A 16,333-nucleotide genomic window follows, 5' to 3' on the forward strand; every position below is an offset into this window, starting at 1 on the left:
TAAAATCACTGTTTATATATTCAACTGCATATTTTTATTGTAAAACAAAACAAGGGGGCAGAGATAAAGTTGGTTAAGTGGTTGTTAGTTCGGTGGAGTCACAGTGGGCATACCCTGCCACACACACTGGCTCCCCTGTACTCCAGTATTCACTCTCACTGCACCAGTTGCTTACAGAATTCGATACCTCTTCTGGTCCTTTGCACTCTCTTCAGTGTCCGCTCCAGAAGCAGAATTCAGTCTAATACATTTCCTGTGGAAAGAATCTTCGGGAACTCATGCGGTTGCCATCTCTGAAGTACAAAAAACTGGAACATCCGAGAAGATCCTGTGCCCATAAAACTGGACAGATGGCAGTGTGTAATGAGCACCCTTCCAGATTTCCCAGGACAGTTATCTTCAAAAAAGGAATGAACTTAGGAAAACCTTGACAGATGGCAACCCTAATACCTGGAAGAGCAAGAATGTGGGAACCAAGATGAGAGGTTATTTGCTCACAGGTTGACCTCTGCATCTCCAAGAGATACTGAGAATGGAGATCTTTCCCAGAGAGTGCTTTGGAGGGGGGAGAATGGGAAAAAAGCAACATTAGCTTATCTAGTCAAAAGTTTCCATCTGCTGGGAGAAAGAAAACAAACTAGTATGCATAGCCAACTCAAATTTTCTCTATGGGGGCACTCTACAGGGGGTGGATGTCTCAAACATTTTTATTTGTATCCTTTCTTGTTTGGCTTAGAGGAATTCATATTAACCTGTACCTGGTCTGTATATTTGGGCATCCAAGCAATCAAATATAAAATGTCTATCTGTTCTCACTGAATGCTTATTTTTTGGAAGATTCTATTGATTGGAGAAACAATTATTTATTTAATACACAAAAATATAGGATAAATTTGGTTGATTTTTAAACTTTTTGGATTTCAAGACAATGATAAACTTTTCATTTCCAGTGGGGCTTCAGTAAACTTCTTTCATTTCTTCAAATCTAAAATACCTGTAGCTAAAAGAGGAACATGTCACATATGCCTTTATCTATACATATATCTTTATCTATGTAGCCACCCAGTAATGGCCATGCTAAAGAGAAATCACTTCTGAAAGAGTCAGTGTTTTTTAAGAAACATTCCTTTTTGCTTTCTCAGGCATTTTCTCTGTTTGATAAAGAAGGCACTGGGACAGTTAAAGCACTGGAATTCCGCCAGGTACTTGACCATTTCTGCTTTAAACTATCGGATAGGCAATTCAGGCACCTACTCAAGAAGCTAAGGATTTATGAAAATCATACAGTAGACTGGAAATCTTTCATGAAAAATATTAATCTCCTCTTAGAGGTAAGTCTAGCTACCAAGCTGTAAGCTGTTTTTTTAAAAATGAACTCAAATGCCTTAAAATGAATGAATTCAATAAGCATGCTAATTCTAAATAAATCGTAAGGTGCAACTTCTCCCTTTGAATGTCTCTTGCAGTCAATGGGATGTTGGGAATTTCTGTTGAGTAAGCAATGAGTAAGGACAAGTGAATAGGGTCTCTCATAAGAAAGAACATTCATTAGAATTAGCAAATTATGGCACTGATTCTGCAAATTACTCCATGGGAACAGAGGACTTTGCTAGAATAGGGTAACTAGTAAGAATAGGGAACTACAGAAAGATGACTGATTTTGGATCTTGAACAAGCTTATTTAATTCATTCATTTTTTCAGTCATTAATCCAATGTTCTGCTCTGAACAAATGTATTAAAATGGGAGTGGTATGTATACACCACAGAGGGCCAAATTCAGAGGTGAGTTTGATTAAGTACAGAGGAAGTCTCAATTGGTGAAATTTACTACTTCTTCCAACACCCTCAAAGAGTGTGTTACACAAACTTAGCCTCACTCTAGGCTTACTTAAGATTCACTTACATTTAATTGTGGCCCAGTTGTGTTATCTGATGCTTACAGCCACTTGGACTCCCACTGAAGTTGATGGGACTCTACACAGACGTAGGATGAGGACCTTAGATTTACACTCACACCCACTTAACAATTTGGAACCTCCCTGCCCCCACCCAGATGTAGGAAGTAAGAGCAGGTAAGATGGTAGACAGAGGTTTCCATTCTATTTAATTTACACATTCCTACACCTTCTTCCAGTTGCTTTGCATGTCCTACCATAGACTCCCTTACACAATGATAAATGGGTGTAAATAAATCTAACTGAGTGCAAGGGAGGCTAAATTATCCCCCCTTGCAGTTCACTTCTAAATTTGGCCAAGAGAATCAAAAACTATTTGTATCAGTTAATATAGTAGTCCTTGAAAAAAATAGAATAACTTGCATCTTATGCCTTAAAAAGCAGCGACTGTTTCATTGGCAAAATATATGCTTGCAGGACAATAGAATGAAAAAAAATTGTCATCCAATGGAAAACCATATAAAAAGCCTTTTATTTTATTACCATGGCAATAATAGAATGTTGTGCAAAACAAATCCACACAGAACTATATGGTAATTAAATATTATGTCATAATGTAGCAACTGAAAAACCAATGAGATTTCTACTTCGTGTCTGTTTATATTCCAAATCAAAAAGTCTGTTAGGCATTAAAGAATAGCAGGATTAGGCTCTTTCTTAAGAGGAAGAAAAGGACTGCAATTTTCAAACAAAGGAGAACCCACAAACAGCTTCAAAATGTTTGTAATATGTATATGTCACTTATCAATAGGAATATTTAGATTCACTCTAGGGTTTATTATAAGTGCAGCTGTGTCCATAGTTTAATAGGATGGCTTGAAATACATTTACTGTCTGTAAATTTAGCATTTACATTTATAGTACTGTGTCTGTTACACTGTTCATAATAGCAGGAAAAGCCTAGTTAAGTACGGGTAGAGTAAAAGTAGTTTTAATTACAGTTCTTTAAAAAAATAAGATTTTTAAATATTTACATTTTCATCATAATGATATCCTAACTAACATGATAGACTATTTGGTTCTCAGATTTGATACATTTGTGTTCATGTATGCATAGAATTAAAATACCTTATTCACAACTCCATTAGTCCAGACCCAATAATGTATTTGTTTTATGAGTGTGTTCGTATGCAGCAATAATCATCCTTTAGCAAGCTTTAACATTAGATAACTATTTTTGATACCTAGTGTTGTTTCTGGTATATCTTGAGCCTCCAAGGTGCCACCCTCCTTAAGTCATGTTGAAAAAGCTCAGGACCTCACAGGATCAGGCCCATAAGAAGAGACTGCATCAGAAACTTCTTTAGTGCTGAATCTTTCAAGATGCTGAGTAACTCCTGGAAGTTGCTAAGCCACTTACTTCAGCAGGAAATAAGATGCTCAATATCTTGCTGGAGGTGCTTGGTATTTCACAAGATTAAACCTTAAATTGCTTCTGTTTGAACAGCATTTTTTTCTCAGTGAATCAATACTCTCCTGGCTCTTGAATGTGCTGTGTGTGGGATAGATGAGATAAAACCATCAGTAAAATTCCAAATCTCGCCAGACGGGAGAATTTTGTTTAAAAGAAATATGAACCAGATCCATAGTATCAGGTCAGCTTCTAGATCCCATCAAATCTGATGTTTTCAATTTGAGTTCAAATGAAAATTCTATTCCTTTGCAATTTCATCCCATTGTGGGCCCACACTCATATCTGGGCTGGAGCACAAGTTGCAAGGGGAGGCTGGTCATTAAACTATTCACCTCTTCCAAATATGCAATAATTTTGACTTGTAAAGCATTTAGCTAAATTAATGAGGTTTGCAACTCATTCAATCACATTATGAAGTCTGATCATTATGTTATACACCTTGATCACTGAAACATATGCAAAAGTAACTAGTGAAGTATTCAGCTTGATCATTAGAGTATGGAAAATTTACTGAACTAGTAAAATATGGGCCTGGGATGACTTTTGTCTCAAATGGCACCTCATAAATAAAACCCTCCACCACAAAGGCAAATATTTACAAGCCCAGCAGCTATACAGGTTTAAGCTATATCTTCTGCTTAGAAAACTGCTGAATAAGAGGAGGTGAGACCATCTTGGGGAAATTATTTCAAAATTGTATTCATTGTTAGGGTCTTTGGATGGTTTTGATGTAAGCTAATGAGACTTATATTCTGATTGATTCTCTATAATACAAACTACAGTCGGTCTGATCTGATTTAGATGAATGAGATGTCAACTGAATCAGAGTTTTCTGTAGAGGTGCATGAGTATACTGTCAAAAATAAGATTAAAGAAATGTAAAGCATTTTAAACGCTATGACTGGAGTGGGATAAAGATGAGGAGGTGAGAGAGAATTCTGGTTGGGTCATTTACCTCTGATATTACAAAGCAGCGATCTAAAAGTGAGCTAGCTGGTGGTACAGTAAGAGCTGAGAAAGGGACCACATTTTATGTTGTGATACTGCTAACCCATGAAGAACACATCTTAGGGCCTTTAGTAAAGTGCCCAGGCCACTGGGCTATTTACCACTGTGGGCACATACGTAGCTCTCTATGTGTTACGTGAGCTGTATCCACACAATATGTATATTACCTGTACATCTACCCCCCAAAAAAAAAAAAAGGTTTCGTATTTGTTATATGACAGCAACATGATTCAAATCGATATAGTACCTTTGATTTCAACACTGGCAAATGTCTACCAAAAACATTTAAAATTAATTAATTTGCTGCCAGGGTGGCAGGGCATGGTGTATTGCCACCCTCACTTCCGCACTGCTGCTGGTGGAGCAGCTGGGCTGAGCGCCCGGAGAGCATGGCTGCAGAGTCTGCCCGCAAAGATGGGAGCCCTGCACAGTGTGGTGTGCCATCTCCCCAGCCAGAGACTGCCCCCAGGCACTCAGCCCCTCCAACCCCCCCAGCCAGAAACTGTCTCCCAGCCCTTCCTCAGAATGACCCCCTAGCCAGGGAATACCCCGTATCACCCAACCCCCCTGGGATTGTCCCCCCAGCATCCAGACCCCCCAACACTGGACTGGCACACATGCCTGCCCTGCAGAGACAGGGTACCTTATCCATGGCAGAACAGCCCACCTCGGGACTGCCCCATCTAGGATCCAGTCCCCCCACCCAGGGACTGCCCCCCAGCAACTGCCCTCCCAAGGACTGCCTCCCAGCACTCAACCCCTCCATCCAGGAACTTTGCCCCAGTATCTAATTCCCCCATCCAGAGACTGCCACCAGTCCCGTCCCCCCCCGGCCCCGAATCTGTCCCACATGCACCAGCTACTCCCATCTCCCTGCGATCCCAGTCACCTGCCCCCCTCTCTGACCCCCTATGGCCCTAGCCCCCTGTACCTCCCTCCCCTCGCGCGCTGGTTCCCTACCTTGGCTGCAGCCCACCCTGCTCCCCTGCTGCTGCAGTCCTAGTGCTGGGAGCCTGCTCCAGTCGGGGTCACTGGACCAGCAGGGTGTGGGGGCACTGAGCACGCTGGCCTCCTGCCAATGCTGCTGGGGGAGGGCTGATGTTGGTGGGCCTGATCCTGCTAGGGGAGGGCGCTGATGCGGGGTCCAATCCTGCATCACCCAATTTTTGCACCCTCATGCTGGCTCTGTGCCTGGGGCAAGTGCCCCTTCCACCCCACCCTACAGCCCTTACAGCCCTGAGGATGACACACGGGCCACAGCTGTGTGCTGATTGGGCCGCCTGCAGGCAGTGGGTTGAGAACCACTAGTCTAAACCATGGAGCAGCTGAGGATAGGGTTAGGGCCTGCCAGCCTCAGGGCTAATAGGGCCAGGCTGGAGCTCCCCTACATTAGAAGAAGGGAGTAATGCACCACTCAGGATTTAGCTCATGGGAGCTGCATTTGACCAAGATCAAGCCTTGGATAAAATATACAAGGATCTGCTGAACTAGTAAAGTGATTTTCAGGGAGGAAAAGTGAAAACATACATAAGAACGGCCATACTGGATCAGATCAAAGGTCCATCTAGCCTTCATCTCATTCAGTGTTTTTACCTGTATGGAAGATTTCTAAAAGTTCACCACTCTTACCTTGATGGCCCTTTTAAAGTTGGCCAGCAGAATGTTGGGCCTTGAGGATTCCAGGACAGGTGGAGGTGACTGACAGGGTCTGCATAAGAGATTTCACTACCCAGAAGGCAGGAAAACTTAAAGAAGAGGAGAGAGGTTATGAAAAAGCTAGAAAGGGAGATTCAGGGGCAACAATCAGGGTTCACAACAGTCAGAGACAGGAGACAGAGAAATGCTGGAGAAGAGAGGGAGGATCCGGAGGGAAGAGTTGCACAGCTATAAAAACTGTCTCTGGACAAACCCACTTTTTTAAAGTGGTTTTATGTTGGTGTATTTTGGTAGTTACACCAGTATAACAAGAGGTTAATGGAGTGGTGAAACAGGTATATTAATCCTATGCATACATAAACACAAATGTATGAGATTTGAGAACCATCTCATCTGTCATGTTAGTTCAGATATTGTTTTGTGACCAAATGACCTTGACCTCTGTGCAAAGCCCTAGGCAATAGCCCTTGTTCAGAGGACCTGTGTAGTGCTTAGGAAGACAGAATTCTTCCCTGCTACCCCCAACAGGCCAGGGCTTCTGCAATTAGCTGCTCCACTGGCTCTGGGCTTCCTTTCCTGGCAACATTGACACTCACAAGGTTTATCTTCATTGTGGCAGTCTCCACTCCCCCAGACCTCCTTGAAGAGCCAGGGGGTTCTCCAGTGCTGAGAGGCCACTGTAGGAGAGTTAGTACAATCTCAGGCTGCATTAACATTCCTGTGGCATTCCTACAAGCTGCTAAGTGAGGCAAAGCTCATCTTCCCCCTACCTACAACTTCACCCCCTGTCTGCCCAACACCTCCATATTCTTAACCTGAACCTCTAGATAACCCTTAGTGGTCAAAAACATAGTGGAGGTTGCTGATCCCCCTCCTTTTACAGATGCAGATCATTGTGACATGATCTAGCCCACAGTAAATGCTTTGAAAATTGATTACGAGTAGAATTTGACTAATATTGTTATTTAATTCCATAGTTATTTTAGTTAAACTTATAAGAACTCTGACCTCAGGTGAGAGAGGTATTCAGTGACACATCTATGAGAGGATGAGGAATGAGGTAAGGGCTGATCAGTCCAAATCTATGAATATGTTCTTCTTTTGTAAAAACATTTTAGGCACTCAGCTGATTGTGTGTAAATCTCATTAATTTAAAAAGCAATTGTAGACATTTACTGTAATGGAGGGCAGAATTGGGCCCATAGTAAAATATTTCCCCTATTTTAAAGTCTCTTGTATAATGGTTGTGTTTCTTTTTTATCTGATCTTCCATACTAATAATAGTGCATCTAAACATTGCTGAGATGGAATGCGTGGGTGCGTGTCAGTGCAACTGTGCTCAAAACAAGTGTATGAGACGCACAAAACTTTCGTTTTCAGTGTATCATTTTCAAATCTGACACACTCTTAACCCTGGTACATATTACTATATCTAAACTCCTATTCAGATCAGTAGCATTCTGCAAGCTGAAAATCTACACTGTGTGGTAGATATAGTGGAAGACTAATGCATAGTAATAAAACCCACCAAACATTGTGTATTTGGAGTAGCCAGTTTTCAGAGTAAATAACTGCTGTGTTTTGTTATTTATTTATGAACAACAGAATACAGAAGTCCATTTTGCTGCCAAAGAGTTACGTTTTCAAAAAGTTAAAATTAATTAAAACTGTGCAGCTAAAACCATATTCAACGCTTTCAAATTTTACCTCTAAAAAGCAGCAGAAAACTTCAGTTTTTAATGAAGCCAAGTCCTCTTTATAAATTCAGTTTCAGCGACTACAAAATATGGAGTTATGTTTAAAATAATTAAATTATTTTTGAAAAGGAAATACTTTGTTTTCAGGATTACATGCTAAGCTTCAACCCAGTGCAATTTCTAAACTCTTGAAAGCAGGATTTTCATAACACAAATGGCAACTGTCTTTACTATAGCTATGCTAGCAAGTACGGTTAATATAAAAAAAAGCTATTATGAACACTTCCATTTTTAATTCAAGGACATTTCTTAAAAATATGTTAAATGTTAGTATTTTATTTTATACATTTATAAGTTTAAAAGTACAAGTTTTGCTACTCTAAGCAATACTAAATACCAAAAAAAGAAACAGATGGCTTTTGGTCTTGTGCTCTAGTTTCCTTGTCACTTCTCACATGATCATTATAACTGAATGGAAAAGAAAATATGTTTCTTCCATAACTACAAGAAACCTGTCACCTAATCAGAAAAGACACCACTATCTTCAACTGCAAATAACACTTTTCAGTATTAACCACACTTTACATAAAATGTACCTGCAGGATAAGAATTACAGCTGTATTATTAAGAGAAGAAATATGAGAAGTGGAATTATGCATGCAGACACTGAATCGAGCCCATGCTGCAGTTACGGAATGAAGACTGCCAGGCATTGTACAATAGATCTTTCTAGGTTTCGAAAACATTCTGAAAACTGCAAAGCACTGCACTTCTGTTTTTAATTATTGTAATAAGGCAAAGGACATTATTAATAAAAATCTAACTGCTCGGGAGTGTTTGAGAGAATGACACTTTTTGGAGGTCTAGCTTTCCTTATTTATTTCAAGAACTTTCATTTAATTTTGTTTTACATAAGACTTGATCCATCTTAATGTTAAGGAAAATTAGAATAACAGCAACAAAAAAGATGGCTACTAGATCTGTTTGCAAAGCTCCCACTGACAACTGGAAAATCTGAAAAAGTTACACCTTAATGCACCAGCTGTGACAATCTACAACATACATCTCATTGTCCCACCTTGAACACCTCTGAAAGCTTTATACAGTGGAGTTGTAGTCCAATGCTTAAAAAATTGGACTGGGAGTCAGGACTCCTGGATACTTTTCCTAGCTCTGCCACTAACTTGTGTGATTTCAGTAAGTCTCTTAACCTTTCTGTAACGGAGTTTACCCAGTTGTGTAAAAGGGGATAACAACAGCTATTAATCTGCCTCAGAGAGCAGCTGTGCAGCGTAGTTCATATCAGTTATATGCTTTTGGATCATTCATAAAAAGTGCTAGATAGGAACAAGTACTATTTTTTATACTGATTTGCCAGTATTAATTGCAGTTTGCTTCACGGACCTCCTCTAGGATTTCAGAGCCCAAGCCTGGACCTAGGAGCTCTGCAGATTGCATGGATTCTACAGCCACAGAAACTCCTAAGGAGGAAGCACCTCTCTAGGGCACCCATGAAGCACTTACATAGGCTGCCAAATTCTTTCCTAGATACTGGAGTAGCAGGGCCCACATGAGAGTCTCAAATGGCTATCAGATGCTAGGAAGGTGCTGAGCATGCACAATACCTCTCCGACATCCGGAAAGACATGGGCTCTTCAATGTCTTTCTTAAAGGAATCTGGGGGAACCTTAAAGGATCTGTATGGGCCAAAGACAGTGTCTTTTCACCAAAACAAAAAGGAGGACTTGTGGCACCTTAGAGACTAACAAATTTATTTGAGCATAAGCTTTCATGAGCTACAGCTCACTTCATCGGTTTTCACCCTAACCCTAACCAATGAGGCAATGAACTTTGCACATTGAGCTAACTTTTACTAACATCGAGCATCCCATTGTACAGTTTACACAGTTTGGGGGTCTTACGTGCCCTAGAGATCCATGACAATTGGGGTCAAGATTGGTCTGTCAGTTACTACAACAAAAGACATTGTTATATTATTTTGTGGGAAGAATACTTTTCAATAAGATATGTGGGAGCGGCTGAGATTGCTGTCTAGGCTTGTAATGGATGAAAATGCTTGTGTCCTAGTGCTCAAATGACCAGCAAAGCGTTCTGCAGCTCATCTGATAGCAAATTTTGATTTTAGGACTATGTTTAAAAGATTCCATGGTTACATAAAAAGTTTTAAGCTTGTATTTTATCACTCGATTTCAGTGGGGGCCAGATCCTCAGCTGATGTCAACCAGTATAGCTCCATTAACTAAGGATCTGAGCCATAGTTTGCCCACAAAAGCATACAGTAATAAATACAATGATAAATACAAGATGAAAACTCTATTGAGGGTTATTTTGCAATATACCATTTTTTGACCAGTTTTTTACAGCAGACATGGTTTCAAGTTTATAGGTTACTTTTTCCAAGATAAAGTATTAAGAATGTTTAGAATTCATAATGGGATGTTGTAATTTGTAGCCAGTGGCACCTCCATCAGAGGTTGAGGGACATGCTACCTTAAGCTCAGACATTTTTTAGACCTCTGTAAAAGCAAAATGAATTTCTTTGCTTTTATTGGCTTAAGTTTCACCCTTGATGTTATGTCAATTTAGATTTTTTTCTTTTTAACACGACCCTTTTTCTCTTTCATGGTATATGCCGGCATTACTTGGAGTAGATTGAACTATAAGGCTGCCTTCTCCATCGACTTTCCCCACTATGACTGGCTGAAGGCCACACCACGATTTATAATTTATTCTGTGAATCCATCACTGATTTTGTGTGTATGTTCTGTCTAGACTGAGGAAGGGCAGAAAGTCGCTCAGCCTAAATCTTCTCAGGAGCTGTCAAAGAAAGAAATCCTTACGCGTATACAAGAAGTAGTGACTGCTCGCTTTAATACCATTGCACAAGAGTTCAAAGATATCGACTGTGAGAAAGTTAATACAGTATCAAAAGAGGACTTCCGGGGTATTTGCAACCGTCACTTTCTGCTTCTGACAGACGAACAAGTACGAAAAGTATTGATTATTTAAGTGTACATCTAACTAAATTGGCATAGAGTATAGGGATGTGCGTACACATGCTAGTGTGTATATGCAAGTAACCTGATATTTTCGGTGCAAAACAAAAAGAATTGGAGAACATTATTTCATGAATATTTATTGCTGCACGTATGAGGGATTGCTTTTTCAATATTATCTGAGTATGTGTGTGAACTACAATAATTGCAAGCTCTCTAAAGGTAAGCAGTATGTAGTACGTCCTACACTAGTGTACCAGCAGAATACATTCACATTTCAGTTGCACAAATCTTTAGCCACACTCTTAGGCCTACAGTCCTGATGAGGATTCTCTCTGTCTTTGTTGCATAACCATTCATTTCTGGTGCCTCAACAGGATCTCTACTGGTTAAATTCTGTTCTCAGATACACAGTGCAGCTTTCATTGAAGTCAGTGGGAATTGCACACATGTAGCTGAAAGCAGAACTTGGTCCCATGGGTCCAATTTTGCCCTAAAATATATGGTCACAACTCCTATTGACTTAAGTGGAAGTTACACCCATTTATATGAAGGGAAAATTGAGCTCCAAGTCTACTTTTTTCTTTTGCATCTTCTGACTATTTGTAAAGCTTTCTATGTGTCAGATCCTGCAAGCCAGGTTGGAAGTCAAAACAGCTTGGTCTAAGGGTCAGATTCTCAGCTGATGTAAAGAGGCATAGCTCCAGTTAAGTCAATGGAGCTAGATCATTTTATACCAGCTGAGGATCTGGCTGTAAGTGTTTTATTCAAAGGACTTTATTAGGTCTGCACTGTACACTGGTGCACAAGATGGGAGAGGATGCAAGAAGTCCTCCATCCTTGTGCCCTGTGCAGTGTCTGGATACAGTAGTAGTCTTTATATCTCCCTGAGCCAAGGACTTCTCAAGTCCAGGTGTACTGCTGTTCCCACATCAGCCATCATACAGGTTAGCTGAGTTGACTTTGTCATGCAGAGACAGAGATTACATCCTCTGCAAGGCTGGCATAACAGCCTTGCTTTCCAAGGGACACTGAATACATTGTATCTGTCTGAGCCACAAGGACTCCAGGAGTTTCTGCTCGAGTGGCAAGTTTCTGCCCTGCTCCCTAGCAAAATCTGCACACAATTTGACTGAAGAGCTTATCCCATCTTGATTCCATTAAATTCCTGTACTTCCATATCAACAGAGAAATCTGTAAAAGTCCTTTTATCATTTGTGATTTTTGTTTGCCATCAGGTGTTTTTCTCTTGGACAGATACCCTCTTGGCCACTGTATTTTCCAACATTTGCTTGACTGCTTCAGTGAATATTTTTTCAGGTGCAAGATGTGCTTTCGATAGCCCCTGATTCAGAAATATATTCCATAGGTCCATGTGCTGCACTGACTTACTGTTGCCAAGGTAACTATAGTTCACCCACTTCATAGACAGCTGCATTCCTTGCAATTTTTTCAGTTCTCTGACTCTTCATATTCACATATGTTGAATAACCATATTTCTTGTTCTTGAGAATGACTCAAGAGTATTCAGATTACTTCTGTAGGCACTGGCTAAGAGATCAGCTCCTAGAGGGAACTGTGGGAATTCATCCATGATGTCTGGCAGTGGTACACAAGGACTCCTTCATTTTCTTTATTGGAGTCTTCATAAGTGTCTTCTGTCATTTACTTGTGTTAATAACATTACTGTCTGACTGAGCTTCCAGAGGAGGCTTCACCAGCATCAGTCAGCAAGCTGGTGGCTTTGGTTTCCATGCTCCCCTTAGCATCCTAAAAACAAATTCAAAGCAGGGGGGAAACTAACAATCAGGGGGAAGGCAAATAAAAGTTGAAAGTCTTCGAATACCAAGACTTATTGGCACAGTTCAGCAGCTCCATTCTAACCTCTTCTGGATGGACACTGCTGCAGATTCTTCTTTGGATTGTACTGATGTTCCCCATGAAATAAGTGATTTGTAAACAGAAAACTGTCCAGTTACTGGCCATTTTCCTGGTCATACAGGTCCCTGAGCCTGTGTTTTCAGTGACATCTGGTCAAGGGTTCCTTGCAGATGGGATATGCTGCTATGTCTGATCTTCAGTCCCCTCAGCTGAGGTGCATTGGCTGGGGGGTAGTGTGACATTTTGCTCTGGGTTCCTTCTGCTTGGGGTACCCTTGGTTCCTTGGTTCTCTGAAGTTGAAACTGGTGCTCTTTATCCTGCTGTCATGCAGCATGAAGGGACTGCAGGTACTTGCAGTTTTCTGTTGCTGCTTCTTTCAGACTGATTGTTTTCTTGTACTGTTGATCTATCTGTATCCATCTGTTATCTCTTGTCATAGACTTTAGATTGTAAATTCTTTGGGACAGGGACTGTCTTTTTGTTCTGTGTTTGTCCAGTGCCTAGCACAATGGGATCCTGAGCCACGACTGGAGCTCCCAGGCATTACAATAACACAAATAATAAATAACAACAGAGGCAGGCGTAAGAGTTAGTTGCTGGCTGGTTGCTAAGCAACTAATCTTCTTTCTCAGCAGCTGTTTGGTCTCTCATCCTCCTGGGGCTAAGGAAGTGACAGTGGTTTGGGGCTTCTCTCTAGGAAATTTCTTCCACTGCTCAGCTACATTTCTAAAGTTCCCACTGGATCAGCTGCAGCCTCAGTGGAGCTTTTTATGCCCTGACTGCAGCTTGAATTAGGCAAGAATGACTCTGATTAGCCTGCAGTGCTGAGACAATGGAATCCAGCCCCTCGCCCTCCTCCCAGATTCTGTATCTGCTAAACCAAATGTGGATAGTGCTGCAGCTTCCTTGGCTGGAGTTATTGTTATTCTGTCAGAATGGGATTTCTGCTCCAAAGGCAGGGTGGATAGAAAAATAGAAGGCAGCCTGAGCTGAGATTTCAGCAGCTCAACAGCTGTCCAACCTTCCTGCTTCACAAGAGCAGCCATGTCATGATGCGACACCCTGAAAAAATGTGGATCCTCCAAACTATAAAGAATTCCTCACTGCTTTCTACAAAATGTCCTGATTGACTTTTTTCATAGCAGATACATCTGTGGATTTCCAAGTCCCTGCATTTCACAGCTGGACTCCAAACTGTGGCCAAGACTGTGGCCCTATGGCATAAATTTAATCTAGTTGGTACTATTGAAGTCTAGTGGGATGACTTGGATGATTGGAATGTTAAAATAATGATTATAACCTATTTAGGAAGGATTGAGTGGGCAAAATGGGAGGAGGAGTGGCTCTTTATGTCAACAATGGCATTACCTGTTTCCATGTCACTGGTAACTCAGAAGAAATTGTCTTAAATGCTTATGGATTAATGTCCTACAGATAAAGCACAAGATGGCTATGAGTTGGTGTCTGCTACAAACCACCAGATGAGACTAGGAAACAGGATAACTGACTTCTCATACACTTATCTATAATGTATAGTGAAAAAAGCTGTGTGAACTTGAGGGACTTCAGGTAGAGTAACATATGCTGGAGGTTTCATACCTCCTGTACTAAAACATCCTTGGAGTTTCTAAATGTTATAGATGACAATTTCCTAACTCAAAAAGGGGGGGATTCTGTATTAAACCTTGTCTTGACAGATAAAGAGGAACTGATCACAGAACTAAAAATTAATGGTAGGTTAAGTATGAGTGATCATGACTTGATCATACTTATAATGTGCAAACAGAATAAAGTCCAGATCAGAGCTATCTCTACTTGGTGCTTTAAAGGATCCAATTTCACAAAGCTGAAAACAATCGTGAGCCAAATCAGCTGGGAGGAAGAATTTAAGCAGAAAAATGTGAATGATAAGAGGGAATTGTTTAAGGACACTTTACTAGATGCTCCAAAAGCCACAATCCAACAGTGGAGGAAATAATATCTTATAAATGAAAGAAAGGGGAACTTGATAGTAATGAACATAAATCAGAAGCTAGGAATTATAGAAAATTGAAAAGGAAAGCAAAGGGACACAAGGAGATATCTATGGCTAATACAGAGTTGATGACACTAAAACGGTTTTTAAGTATATTAGGGACAAAAAGAATCCCAACTATGGTATCAGTCCTTAATAGATGGAAATGGTAGAATGATCAATAATAATGCAGAAAAAGCAGAAGTGTTGAATAAATATTTCTCTTCTGTATATGAGAAAAAAAACCAGATGATGTAGTCATATCATATGAGAACACTTTTCATTCCATCTCAGGAGGATGTTAAACAGCAGTTACTAACGTTCGACATGTTTGAATCAGCAGGTAACTATCATCCAGATAACAATCAATGGAACAATGGGGAAGACTGGAAGAAACCTAATATTCTGCCAGTATTTAAAAGGTATAAATGGGACGACCTGGGTAATTGTATGTAAGGCTACAATTTAGTCACAGAGGTTGTGGAAGTCACGGATTCCGTGACTTCCAACAACCTCTGTGACTTCAGCCTGTGATGGTCCAGGAGCCTGGGGGTTCCCTGCTGCCCATGGGGGCAGGGAGCTGCAAGGTGCCACAAGCTCTCTGAAGCCACAGATGGTAGGAGAACCACCTCGTTCCCGGCCACTGCGGGTCCCCGGAGCTGTAGGAGGTACCCAGAAGCTCCTGGCCGCCGCAGCTGGTGGGGGGACCCCTTGGAGCTGCGGACAGCAGAGGTACCCTTCAGCCCCCAGCTGCTGCAGGCGGTGGGGACCCCCCCACAGCTCCTAGCTGCTGTGCAGCTGCCCTGCAGATCCCCATTTTGTCACAGATATTTTTAGTAAAAGTCATGGACAGATCACAGCTTCTGTGAATTTTTCTTTATTGCCCTGACCTGTCCGTGACTCTTACTAAAAATATCTGTGACAAAACCTTTGCATTAATTATAGGCCTGTCAGTCTGACATTGATTCTGGGCAAGATAATGGAGCAGCTGATACAAGATTGAATTAATAAAGAATTAAAGGAGGGTAATATAATTAATGCCAATCAACATGAGTTTATGGGAAATACATTCTGTGAAACAACTTGTAATATCAAGTTTGGATGACAAAAGTAATAGTGTTGATGTAATACTTGGATTTTGGCGAGGCATTTGACTGAGCCCTGGACAACATTTTGATTTAAAAAAACTAGAACGATATAAAATTAACATAACTTATGAAATGAGCCTGGAACATCAACCCCAGAGGAAAGTCCTGACAGAAAACCCCAAACACTTCTTCATTCCAAGTAAAACACTCAACATGACAGTTAAAGAATGGGCCTAAAACCAGACCCTAGGTTGGGAGGGAGAATGGGCAGTGCCCAGTATCAAGGTATGAAGTATTTCACTTTCCCTTTTTCGGAGCAAAAAACCTCCCCTCTCCAGCTGAAGAAACCTCCAGCTTGGATTCCATAGTCTTTAGAGTAAAAAAGCAGTCAAGGGGGAGTGGGAGTGTTTTACAGCTAAAAAGGCTCAATAAGCAGATGACAAAATAAAAATATTGGGATGGAAATTCTGCCATGCCTAAAACAACTAGCAGAGTGGGCCTGATTCTCATTTATACAAAGGCCCCTTTATACTGCCAGATATTATGTAAGAAAGAATCAAGCTCTGTCTCTCCAGGTGATATTTTAATATTGAAAGGCACTG

The 16,333-nt window shown here is 40.8% G+C and overlaps 1 protein-coding gene across 1 annotated transcript in view; it reads left to right on the plus strand.

Annotated features, from left to right (window-relative positions):
• EFCAB6 (EF-hand calcium binding domain 6) overlaps positions 1-16,333 on the plus strand; it is a 135,408-nt gene that overhangs the window by 105,123 nt on the left and 13,952 nt on the right. Inside the window, exons 24-25 of the mRNA XM_078851486.1 lie at positions 1,143-1,331; positions 10,525-10,737. Of these exons, the coding sequence (XP_078707612.1) occupies positions 1,143-1,331; positions 10,525-10,737 (402 nt within the window). The remainder of the gene's footprint in view (positions 1-1,142; positions 1,332-10,524; positions 10,738-16,333) is intronic.

Source organism: Lepidochelys kempii, chromosome 1 (genome assembly GCF_965140285.1).
Source record: "Lepidochelys kempii isolate rLepKem1 chromosome 1, rLepKem1.hap1, whole genome shotgun sequence".
Lineage (NCBI taxonomy): Eukaryota > Metazoa > Chordata > Testudines > Cheloniidae > Lepidochelys > Lepidochelys kempii.